This window comes from Pelodiscus sinensis, chromosome 28 (assembly GCF_052426305.1).
Source record: "Pelodiscus sinensis isolate ZL-2025 chromosome 28, ASM5242630v1, whole genome shotgun sequence".
NCBI lineage: Eukaryota > Metazoa > Chordata > Testudines > Trionychidae > Pelodiscus > Pelodiscus sinensis.
In genome coordinates, this window is record NC_143079.1 from 13954967 (window position 1) to 13967138 (window position 12172).

Here is a 12172-nt window from a genome sequence, read left to right on the forward strand (position 1 = left end):
GGTGGCCAAGTTTCCCGCAGTCCCATAAAGTTTGCTTACAGCCCCTAGTCCTGGCTCTCCCTGTTCTGTGCTGTTATTTAGCTTTAATTTACCCCTAAATGTCTTTTAAGAGCCCAGTCAGCCGTGGAAGTGTTGGTAATGCTATTAGACAATATTGACCTCCCCTGGTGCAGAAAATTTTCTGATGCAGAACTGGTCAGGTCCCATATATGTTCACTATATGTATCTGTTCACTATTATATGTGTTCATGTATCATATCTGTTCACTATATGTATCTGTTGTAAGGGGAGCTGTCTCTTGACTGGGGTTAGCGGGACATCTGGGCTACGTCTAGACTGGCATGATTTTCCGCAAATGCTTTTAACGGAAAAGTTTTTCCGTTAAAAGCATTTGCGGAAAAGAGCATCTAGATTGGCACGGATGCTTTTCCGCAAAAGCACTTTTTGAGGAAAAGCGTCTGTGCCAATCTAGACTCGGTTTTGCGCAAGAAAGCCCCGATCGCCATTTTTGCCATCGGGGCTTTTTTGCGCAAAACAATACCGCGTTGTCTACACTGGCCCTCTTGCGCAAAAGCATTTGCGCATGAGGGCTTTTGCCCGAACGGGAGCTGCATAGCATTTCCGCAAGAACACTGACAATCTTACATGAGCTCGTCAGTGTTCTTGCGGAAATTCAAGTGGCCAGTGTAGACAGCTGGCAAGTTTTTCCGCAAAAGCAATTGCTTTTGCGGAAAAACTTGCCAGTCTAGACGCAGCCCTGGTGTCTTCCTATAGGGAGTGAATTCAGCAGCAGGATGGTCAGACTATGCACCCAGGCAGAGTGGGAGATGGAAGGAGACTTTCCAGCAATCCCTTCGAAGACAATGAAAGAACCACTTACTTTGGGTGCTCTGGAGCTCACCTGACTGGCTTGGGGTAGCCTGCCCCAGGCTGTCAGCTGAAGAAGAAAAGAGCTAAAGCCAAACCCTCAAGGACAGGGGCAGAGAGCTATGGGGACCAGCTGAGATCCCAGACCGCCAGAGGCTGGGGGTGAGTTAGGCCTGTTGGGCTCTCTAGAGGGGCGTGTGTGGAAATGTGGTATAGGTTTAAAATCCTTTTCTCTGGGGCTATGCTTGCTTCCTGCTGGTAAGCTTACGTAGCCCTTTAAGGAGGCCGCCTGGTCCCTGTATTCACTGCCTGCCAGATGCTCCGGAAGGGAAGAATTGCTGTTCTCTGAATCCTGCAGGGTGACAAACGGGGTCCTGTAGCCCAGGACCTCAGCGAGGGGAAACGGTGGGATTCCACCTTGAGGGGAGTGGTGGGGAGCGACACCTGAGGGGGGTGCAGCCGGGGGGTTCAGTGCAGCGCCTGCAGATGTACCTGCACCCGCTTTAATCCTGCAGGCTTGCTAAGAACCGCAGCTAAGAACTGTTCTACCACCTGCTCCCCCGGCCTATGATCGCTTGCACTACCCCTGCAGCCGCCTCTTCCCGTCTGTTTTAGGGTACAGGCAAAGTGGGCATGTCTATACAGCCCTTCCCAGCTGCAGTGGAGATGGGCCTTCCTAGAGACCTAGGACAATGGCCCAGCTGGTCCTGTAACCATGACAGCCGCATGTTGAATGGCTAGCGCGTGGCGAATTCAGCTGACTCTGTAACCACGGGTAGGAGCCAAACGATCATGTAACTCTGTAGTAGAAGAAGCAGGATAAAAGAATGCACTGGACAGGGCTCCGATCTCCCTCTGCTTTTATACCAGTGCAGCCGCATGGAGTTCGTCCTGGATTAGACCAGGGGGGTAATTTCTCTCTCTTTGACACTGGCGCAAATCAGGCATAGAAGCAACACTGGGGAGAGCAGAATCAGGCCCACGGTCAGGTCTGAATGACGTTTGCTGCACGGCGACATGGTGTCTAGAAACCTGCTCACAAATGGGCTTTGCCTCTCTGGGTCAAAGGGAACTCATGCGCAGCCTGCATCAATCGGGGTCTTGCTATTGAGTTCAGGGGGCTCTGAGTCTTCTCTCCCCCGTGCTGCTGTAAATAGGGAGTAACCCCGCGCAAGTCAATAGAGCCTAAAGCGCCAATTCCGGGGGTGCTCCGGGGCTGAAGCATAGAATCCCCGGGCTGGAAGAGACCCCAGGAGTCCCTGACTCCAATCCCCTGCCCAAGACAGGACCAATCCCCACTCAATCATCCCAGCCAGGGCTTGATCAAGCCGGGACTTAAAACCTCTAGGGATGGAGATTCCACCCCCTCCCTAGGTGTGGGGGGAAATGGCAGCTAAGCTCTCTCACCCCACCTAGCACCTTGCACCCACTGGCAGCCCTGCTAACTCTGCGTAGGGCTAGATTTTGCCCGTGAGGAGCCCCAGTCTGTGGGGCAGACCTGTGCATCTCTCGTTTAAAACCGTGTCCACCACCAGGCCCTGCGAGACGCCTCCACGCGACTGACAGAGAAACAAGACACGAAGACCTAGAAATGTAATAAAGGAACAGGACTGCATAGAAATATACCCCATGGAGCCTTCGGCTCGGGGAACAGAGCCGTGCGTGACAGACGCCCCAGCTCTCCTGCCGCGGCCGTGTCCTCTGCTCGCCCTGGTCAGAATTCGGGCCAAGGAGAGTAGGCGATTACGGAGGAGAGCCACGGGGATCCACGAGGCGTGGCTGGTGGGAGGGGCAATCGCGGCCCTCTGTACAGAGGTTATACGTAGCCAAACTCCTCCGCGATCGTCAGGTCTCTCTCTCTTTCCACAAAAAACTGTCTCTTCCCCAGGGTCGTGTACTGGGCGGCGAGCTCCCGCTCCCTCTGCGCTCTCCTCTTCATTGCCTCCCGCTTCCCTCTCTGCTCCGGGGGGATGGGCAGCGACACTTCCAGCTCCGGGAGCAGGCGGCTCTTCAGCACGGCAGGAGGCGGCTGGGTTCCCCGCCAGGCGGAGCTGAGGAAAAGGAGAGGACTGCACTCGTGGGGCAGAGACGGGTCCGTCCCAAAGGGGGGCTTGGCAAGCGGGGCAGGGCTGCCGCTGTGCTTCACAGCAACGTGTCTGGGTGTTGCCAAAGCAACGGGCCTTGTATTTCCTGGGGCAGGACAGAGTTTGCCCGGGTCATCCCGCTGTCCATCCTGCCTGTCTCCACAGATTGAGTTGGGGTCCTCAGGAGGCCCCAGGGGTCTTTTGAGACACAAAAACGGCTTTGGCCAGGCACCGGAAGAGTTTCCTTCAACCTTGATGGGATGCAGAGTGGGAACACCCCGAGCAGGCCCCAGTGGAATCAGTTTCTTGCCCAACGGGTGGAAAACCTGGATAGACTCCAGCATGTGCAGCCCCAGGTGGCTCCGGGGCGTTTTAAAAGGCTCTCGCTCTGGCGGGAAGATTTTCCCACCCTCTTGACTCCCCAGTTGTTTATCCTCCGGTTTTAATTTACCCCTGCTTTGATTTGTGCTTCTCCCCTTATCGTTCCCTGCGCCGCTTAGTCTCTTGTGCGGCTGCTCGTCAGGCTGACAAGCATCGGCCTGGTTTGCTGATTTCCTCAGAGGCTGCCTCCTGAGGGCAGCTGTTCTCGGTTTCAAGTCCGGGCATGGACTCTCCAGCCCGTCCCCTATGGCGGTTATACTTCTGGTGCCAGAAGCAGGACGGTTCTCCAGACTCCCTTCCCACGGGTCGTCAGGGAGATGATCCCCCGACGCTGTCTCCATCTGAGGAGTAAGATCCTTCACATCTCCGAACCCGTTAGCGCCCATTGCTTGGTCTTTGTCAGGGAGCCGGGCGGGTTCAAGAGCTGTTGGCATCTCGGAACGATCTCCTCCTAATTTCTGCGGATCGGGGAATCCCGGCCCACTCCCCGCAGCCAGCCTGTCAGACCCTCCGGAGGGCACAGGGGCAGGAAGTGCCACAGGTTCTGTTGGCTTTGGGGCGTTCCTGGGCGATTGGCCTTTCCCAGGCGCGAGGCGCGAGGAGCCAGTGGCGAGCGGAGGTTTGATTATATTCTTCCCCCGGCTACTCTCCTGGGCAGCATGTTTCCCCAGAGGCATCTCTAGGAGGTAATTGCCTCCTGCCATCTGCCTGAGACCCGCGGGCCTGTCGCTGTGTGACAGGGAGTGAGCTGCCTGAACAGGGTCGATGCAGGCCATTAGCTGGTTGATGTCAGGGATTTCTAAGGGGAACAGCGGTGGTCCTTGGGATCCCTGACACATCTGAGACCCATCCAGGGCTTCAAGGAGCATCTCTGGGGAGGCCGTTTTCACTCCACCTCCCTGCTGAGCTGGGCCTGGCTGTAGGCAGAAGGTCCTGGGCTCCAGCTGCGTCCCAGGCAAGGCGTCTGCTTCTGCAAGGAAGGAGAAACGTGAAACAGAAGCCGTTCTGCCTAAGCACAGGCGGGCACCCACAGTGTCCAAAACACTCTGCTGAGGAGGTTGAAATTCTCAGGGCCGCCTCAGGGTTTGTGTCTGCGCCACTGAAGTCTCACTATGGGCTGAATCCCCCTATAGAGTCATTGATGTGTCCGTGCAGTTGGTGTCAGAGTTATTAGAATAGCAAAAGTTTGGGGGAGCCGAGCCCAGTAGGGAGCGGTGGTTCTACAGCGGGGAAGGCCATGCCAGGGTTAGCATGCCCATAAGGACAAGAGCCCGCTATCTGTTGCTCCATACTGAAGGCACGTTCGCAAACCAATGTTGCTACCCCTCCGCTCTCACCGGTTGCTGCGTGACAATTAAAGCTACCCGAGTTCGTTGGCCAATCCAAAAGCATCAGGAAAAAGCATTATTTTCATTTCCAATTGTTTTTCTACCCATTTCCCCGCCTCCAGAAATGAAGATGATTTGAGAAGACATGTAATTGGGAAGTGAAAACCTGAAGTAAAAAATGAAATGTTTCATTTGTTCTGAATTTTTTTACCAGACAAAACCGTTCAGCAAATTGGACATGAATTCATTAGTTATTTTGGTTGCCTCGAATCTGCATTTTTCACCTGAAAAGTTTCAACCAAAAATTTATACCTGATGACGGTCTTACAATGAGCTGGCTAGTGCCCTCTGGTAGATATACTCAGAACGGCCAAAACGTGTGCCATAGCCTCCATACTGCTAAACAGCTAGTAGACATGTGCTCTAGCAGTGGCATTCTGCAGGAGCAGGAGGATCTGTGTTCTGTGTCCGCTGTTGCCAACAACTGTGAAGTTTCTAGTTGGTTAGAAAGTAGAAGGGCTTCCCTTTCTGCTGTTAAAAACCCCTTTGAGGCACTGTCAGCTCAGGGCATTTGAGGCTGGATCGCTTCAAACATAGCACGAGTGAAGCCACGAGGCTGTGTCTACACTGGCATGAATTTCCGGAAATGCTTAAAACAGAATAGTTTTCGTTATAAGTATTTCCGGAAAAAGAAAAAGCAGGCTGCTTTTCCGGAAAAGCCCTTTTTCCGAAAAGCGTCTGTGGCCAATGTAGACGCTTTTTTCCGGAAAAGACTACTGGGCTGTCTACACTGGCCCTTTTCCGGAACAGTGTTCCGGAATAAGGACTTATGCCCGAGCGGGAGCAGAATAGTTTTTCCGGAATAGCGGCTGATTTTGTACAGTAGAGCATCGTTGCTTTTCCGGAAATTCAAGGGCCAGTGTAGACAGCTCGCAGCTTATTCCAGAAAAGCAACTGATTTTCTGGAATAAGTGGCCCAGTGTAGACACAGCCTTAGGTGTGAAACCATATTCAAACCTGATTGCCTGGCACACTCTCAACTTCTGAAGCATCTTGCCCATTGTCCAGCCAAGTGAGGTTTTTCAGCCTGAATGATCCTTAACCCACTTTTAAACCAGGCTTCAAAACCGGTTTAGGGACCACAGGTCCCAGCCCTGTGTGAATGGCGTCATTGCTCAGGATCGGATCTGAAGCCCAAGGAAGCCAGTGGTAAATCTCCCCGTAAATTCAACAACCTTTAGTTCAGGTCTCGAGACAATGGAGCAATTGAAGTGTGCAAGATTCACCACCCACAGGGGCTGGGGCATCACCCCATTGGGTGGAAGTACATTATAGTAGCAGACATGGGTTACCATTATAAATACTTCCAAGAATCTCTAATACTCCCTCCATGGATTCATTCATAGGCTAATCCAAAACCCACGGAAATACTCCCCTCGATTTCAGTTTGCTTTCGATTAGATCCTCCTATTTCATCATGAATCCTACCAGCAAATGGTCCATTCTCCCTACACCTTGGAGGAAGGTGCCACCTGCTGATACTATGCTAAGGAGTGTGCATTGTGCATATGCCAAAGACAGGGACACAGACAGAAAAGGCATCTGGATGTTCCTTCCCTCGGCTCATTGCTCACCTTTGAAACCTGGTTCGGTGGCCTGGGAATCCCTGGACTGGGCTGAAACCGGATAGTACAGACTGGCAGAAGAGGACGGGCGGGTGCCCATCGGCTGGATGGCTTTCAGGACCAGCACCATTTCACTCGGGGTGTTTGTCGGCACTTTAATGACTCTGCCTCTCTGCACGATGGAGCCGGTCTCTCCTGACCCCTGACCTCTCAGGTCACGGTTGTAAAGGTAAGTTCCTCTCCAGTCCTGCAAAGAAACTTGCTGGCCAGCGCCTTGGCTTTGGGGGCCCTGCACGGACGGAGGTGGGGCTTGAATCTGCATGAAGCGGGCATTTGCAGGAGGCTGCACACGCCCGTACAGGTGGGCCACAGGGCTGACTCTGCTGGCATGGTTAAATTGAGGGGGAGCAGAGGGAGCAGGGTTCGTCACTTCCTGGGCTAGGAGTGTTACCGGGAAGCGTGCAGAGATGGCTGCCGTCCCATAGGAATGACCCTTCACGCCCCATCCATAGATGGCGGGGTACGGAGCAGCGGAGCTGGAGAGCTGTATCTGTGCCCTAGCTCCACGCACATCTGGCCACAGGCCCGTTTCTGGAGGCTGATATGCAAGAGCATTGGTGTTTCCTGGGTTATCTTGAACGGGCTGGCTTGAGCCGGAAGATACGAGCCAAGCTGAGCCTGAGGCTGGTACAGGTGGCCTGGGGAAGTTATGAAGGCTTTCTCCCATTGAAGGACTATCTATCACTTTGGGGAAGCTCAGATGATCAGGATCTAGGTCTTCCGATACTAGAGCGGCGTGGCAGTTCTCTGCATAGAAAAACAAAGAGATGGGTCTCACCTCGCCCCGGTTCCCATAGCAACCACTAACCTTAGACAAGGGCCTGGAAACCTATCCTAAACTCTTCCTTGAGAACTGGAGACCCTTCAGGAGCAACCACAAACCTACATCCCAACCTGCTGTTCAATCCAGGGGAGGGGCTGTTCACTGGGCCCAGCCATCCGTTCGCCAGACATGCCTGGGGCTTCTCTCCCTCCCCAAAGACAGTGACGTCCCTGCAAATTGACAGGGGTGTCACTGAGAGCAGAATTTGGTTCCCAGCCAATAATCCCATTGTTGTCATAAAATGGTTTGCCACAGTTTATATAGGTCAGGAGAGAATTTTGCATCCATGTCACAGTGTTTCTGCCCTCACCGCCAGTCAGAGTCCCCTGCTGTGGTCTGTGTGGGTCTCTCATGTGGCCACAAAGAAGAGATCAGCGGGAAGTCGAGACTGCCTCTGCTTTCACAATGTCAGGGCATCTCAGGAGCAGGGACAGGGGTCGGAACTTCTCTTAACACCGTCAGGCTGTATGTCTCTCTCACACTTGGGACCCACAACCCATCCCTGGCACTGGCTGCTTTCCACTAGTCCTACTCCCTGTACTCACCCCTTTGTAAGCTGGCAACATGAAAACCCTAAGCAACCTCATCCCCGGATCTTTGGTAGCCTTTGTGCTTCCTTCACTTCATCCCCACCACCGACTACTTTCACGTATCCAGAACCCCTGGCTCAACTGATGACGGTCTTACAATGAGCTGGCTAGTGCCCTCTGGTAGATAAACTCAGAATGGCCAAAACGTGTGCCATAGCCTCCATACTGCTAAACAGCTAGTAGACATGTGCTCAATGGCTGTTAGCCAGGGTGGGCCGGGATGGGGTCCCTGGCCTCTGTTTGCCAGAAGCTGGGAATAGGTGATGATTCCCTGCTCTGTTCCTTCCCTTTAGGGCACCAGGTGTTGGTCCCTGTCGGAAGACAGGACACTGGGCTTGGATGGATCTTTGGTCTGACCCAATATGGCCACTCGTATGTCCTTAGACTCTTCCCCAGCATGTCCTTCCTAGCACCGTGCCTAGCTTCACCTCTCCAGCTCGGACAAGGGAGAGTGGTGCTACGGAAGCAGCTGGACCATTCCATGTGAGCATGAGGGAGCTGTACTTACAAACACACCCCGCTACCTATGGATCATGGGGATAAACTCTGGCCCTCTGGACAATACCTCTCCCCTACCTGCCATGACCGAGGGGAAAAGACTAGCACTGTATCGATTTCAATGTTCTTGGAGGGACCAACTCCTTCACAGTCAGCCAGAGCACACTTCCGGTAGAGAATGCTCCGTTACATTGTGAGGATACAAATTTGTTTAGTGGTAGCCCCACGGTAACCCTGAAGATTCTAATATGTCACTGACTGGGAGGAAGGAGAAGTGCAGAGAATGCTACAGTGCAGGGTGATGTTATAATGTGGAGCCTGTTTTCCTGGGGGAAGAGGTGAGGGGTTGCCGCCAGGAAGGCAAAAGTGAATTAGTCAAGATGGAAAATGATCCAGCCCTTGAGAAAAGCTTCAGCAAGACCACATGACTCAGCTTCATAGTGCTATACCCACCCCATGGTGCCATGGCTTCATTTTGCTATTGCAATTCAAGCTAGTTTTAATCTAGCTAGCTCAAAACTAGCCCGGGTGTCTACATGCACAGCAATCACGCCTCCTAAGTGTAGACGTACCCCAGATGGAGAAATTTCAAGCAGTGTCGCCAACCTGAAGCATCCAAAAATCATCAGGTAAGCCCTCCTCCCTAAAAAGTCTCTGGGCTGGCTAAAAAATCAGCAGATTTCGCAAATAATACATGGTCGCACTGCAATCAAGAGTCAAATTCCCATTGACTTCAATTGAGAATCTTCTTCATTTGCCGTCTGACTTTGGAACCATTTGGTTCCATGATATTAAGCTTTTCCTTGTAACTAAAAGAACTAGAATCATTGTCTAGACTACAGGGTCTTGTCAACAAAAGTGGACTTTTGCTGACAAAACTATACCTGCTGCCGCTGAGTTCTGTCGACATAATGTCGACAGAACTCAGCAGTTTTGTTGATGGCTGTAAACCTCATTCTACGAGGAATAACGCCTTTTGTCGACAGAGTTCTGTCGACAGAAGGCGTTATTGCATCTACACTGTCCTTTGCGTCTATACTCTCATGTCGACAAAGCAGCTTGCTTTGTCGCCAGAACTGGATGTAGTGTAGACGCTCTTTGTCGACAAAAGCTTTGTCGACAGTATCTGTCGGCAAAACTTCTGTCGACAAAAGCCTGTAGTCTAGACGTAGCCATATAGACAGACAGACAGACAGACAGACAGATAGATATGATGTTGACAGAGAATGTTGCAAAGGCCAGGACTTTAAAAGAGTTTAAAAAAAGCTAGATAAATTCATGGAGGATCAGTCTACCAATGGCTATTATCCAGGATGGGTGGGAGATTCTGTTGCATTCGCGCCAGATTCTGTTGCTTTAAAAAACACACCACAGTATTGCAAAACCTCTGATCATATTGAGAGGCTCCCGGCCTGAGTGAGCACTCAAGGATTTCAACGGTTCCTGTGGATTCTCAGCTCTCCGGAACACTGGACAACTTCTATTTAGGTGCCTCACTTGAGGCTTCTGAGTTGGAACCTACTGGCCAATAAATACCTCTGCTCCCTTCTCGCATTCAAACTTTCTCATCAGTGATCTGGACGTAAATATAAAATCCCTGAAAAAATTAGCCAACGATGGGCTGAGCGGTGAGCAGCGATGAGTGGGAGACCAGGCAGTCAGAGTGAGCGGGCCACTTGGCAAGCTGAGCCCAGCCATCCAAAGGCATTGGGATGCGTGCAGCCAAATGCAGAGTTATTCTCTGCGAGCAAGGCAGGCAGGCCGTGCCTCAGGATGGGGCGCTGTGTCCTGGAAAGGATTGAAGAATCATAATGGACCAGCCACTTTCCAGGAACTCTTCAGTGTGATGCTGTGGCAAGAAGAGGTGCTTTTCCCTCTGTATCTAGCACTGGAGAGATTGATACCAGGACGCTGCTCCACAGGGCCATCCCTAAGGAGACATGGGGTCCAGAGCAACCCCCCAGTGCCTCAGGCCTGGGGTCTGTCCAGCTCAGTTCCACACCCCACTCTTCCCAAAGTTCAAGGCTGCTCCTGTCTGGGGTTTTGCTTTGGCTCAGATGAGCCAGAGGTGAGGGTTGAATTCTCCTATAGGTCAGGAGTGTTTGGACCAGCCCCCCATCTCTCATGGGCACCCTCGTTTCTTACCATGGCTGGGAGGAGCTGAGCTGCTCCAAACCTCCTGCCACCCCAGATGCCTCTTCTGGAAGGTAAATGCCTTTTCTTTGTCTTCCAAGAGGCATGGCTGCTGGGGGACTGCCCTCTGTCCTTTCTCTTGTCTCTACTCTCTCCTGGTGATCTCCAAACCCATCCGGTCTTTTCCCTCCTCTGCTCATCCCAGCTGTCTCCCCTCTCTTCACCATCCTGCCCCCTTGTCTCTCTCCCTTCCGTCTCCCTGGCACCCAGTACATCACCCTGCCTTGGCCTCCTTACGCCATCCCTGGGCTCTGTCTAATCCACCCATTGCCCCTGGACTGTCCCTCGCTATCGGGCAGGGAGCAAAGAGGCCTAGATGAAGTGCACCAGTGGCTCCGGGGCTGGAGCTAGCTCATGGACGTGTTCTTGGATTTTCACTCCCTGCTGTGCCTTTGCCCCCTCGGCATGTGGAAGAGCAAGAAGCGGCCCCTGTCCTCTGTATCCCGCACCCCGGCGTGGAGCGAGCTCTGACGCTGCGACCCACTTGCGCTCTCTAGACCCAACTGTCACAACATGTCCCACACCAGGTTCCACAACCCGCCCTGGTTTCCCTCTGCTCTAATCCCTCAGTCCCTGTTCTGTCCAGTAAGCCATCCCTGCTGGGCATAGCCCTGCCTCTAGCTGTCTCTGCTGGGGAGGGGTTACATCCCCCAGCCCCTTTCGTCCACTGATCCCCATTTCCCTCAGGCCGGGGCCCTCACAATGGTTTCCCCTGGGATGTGAACTCTCGTTTCTTTCTCACACTCAGCAAACATAATGGGGCTTTCCCCTGCCCCCCCTCCTCCCTCCGATTCCACCTGAGGTGAGGGCCATGGGCTAGGCTAGGGCTGAAGCAATGGCACCTTCCCCACCCTACACCAATGGGCTGTTCCTCTCTGTCCCTTTGAATGCAACTGCTGTTTCCCAACTGCCATGGAACCGTCCACTGTCCCTTCAGCGGGACATTATTCGGCTGCTGTCGTCACCCAGTCTGGTTCCCGCAAAGGCCACCCCGTCCTTGCCGAGGGACTCACCGTTCCTCTTCATTGCACTGGAAGGTGCGTGCACAGTGGGGAGCAGGAGCGGTCAGGAAGGCCCGGCTCGGGGAAGGCAATCCCCCATTACTAACGCCCATCCCTTCCTAAGGACTGGAGTTCCTTCCCCCAGAGAGGTCTCCTGAACGCCACAGCATCATCTGGAAGGAAGGTCCCAACTATGGCATCATTTTCCTCTGCTCCAGTTGGATGTTCTCCTTCCCTAAGACGTTCGCCCTCCTCGACAGCACAGACGCAGTCTGACCGGAGGTGGGGCCACTCTACTGTGTCCCAGGAAGTGTCACCTGTGTACCCCTCTGCCTCCCTTAGGTCTTGCAGTTCAGCCACTCTGGTCTCCAAAGCCCATATACGTGGTCCCAGAGGGCCAGGAGCCAGCCCCTTGCACTGAATGAACACATAAGCCACCTGCCCATAGGGCAGGTAATCAGACATGCTACATTGGGTGCAATAAACAAGATAGCCCCCACTCTGCTGATGGGCTTCTGCCTGCATTCTCTTTTGATCCTTTCTTGATTTTTTTTTTGTTTCGGTTTGAAGAAGTTTAAAGAATGTGAAATGTATCTAGCCCCCTCAAACTCTGCCTGTTTGCCCATCTTTTGTTTCTTATCTTTAGACTGGGGAACCTGAGAATGCATTTGGGACCATAGAATCATAGAACACTAGAACCGGAAGGGACCTCGAGAGGTCAT

At 52.9% G+C, this 12172-nt stretch overlaps 1 protein-coding gene across 2 annotated transcripts; it reads right to left on the reverse strand.

The window, feature by feature from the left end:
- Positions 1-2455: 2455 nt before the first annotated feature.
- Positions 2456-11219, reverse strand: C28H2orf78 (chromosome 28 C2orf78 homolog). 2 transcript variants are annotated; one of them, XM_075911011.2, is made up of 3 exons: positions 10402-11219; positions 6295-7092; positions 2456-4302 (listed from the first exon to the last, which is right to left on the reverse strand). In XM_075911011.2, exons 2-3 carry the CDS (start codon positions 7010-7012, stop codon positions 2684-2686), a joined length of 2337 nt encoding a protein of 778 aa, XP_075767126.2. In that variant the 5' UTR covers positions 7013-7092; positions 10402-11219; the 3' UTR covers positions 2456-2683. The 2 variants fall into 2 exon arrangements, with proteins under 2 accessions (XP_075767126.2, XP_089629977.1); XM_089773851.1 differs by lacking the exon at positions 10402-11219 and adding an exon at positions 8335-8452.
- Between the last annotated feature and the right edge of the window lie 953 nt (positions 11220-12172).

Excerpts from the sequence above, each read along its gene's own strand:
- C28H2orf78 (XM_089773851.1), bottom strand. Across the intron at positions 4,303-6,294 it reads CACCGAACCAGGTTTCAAAG|AAGCAGACGCCTTGCCTGGG; the intron begins GTGAGCAATGAG and ends CCTTCCTTGCAG.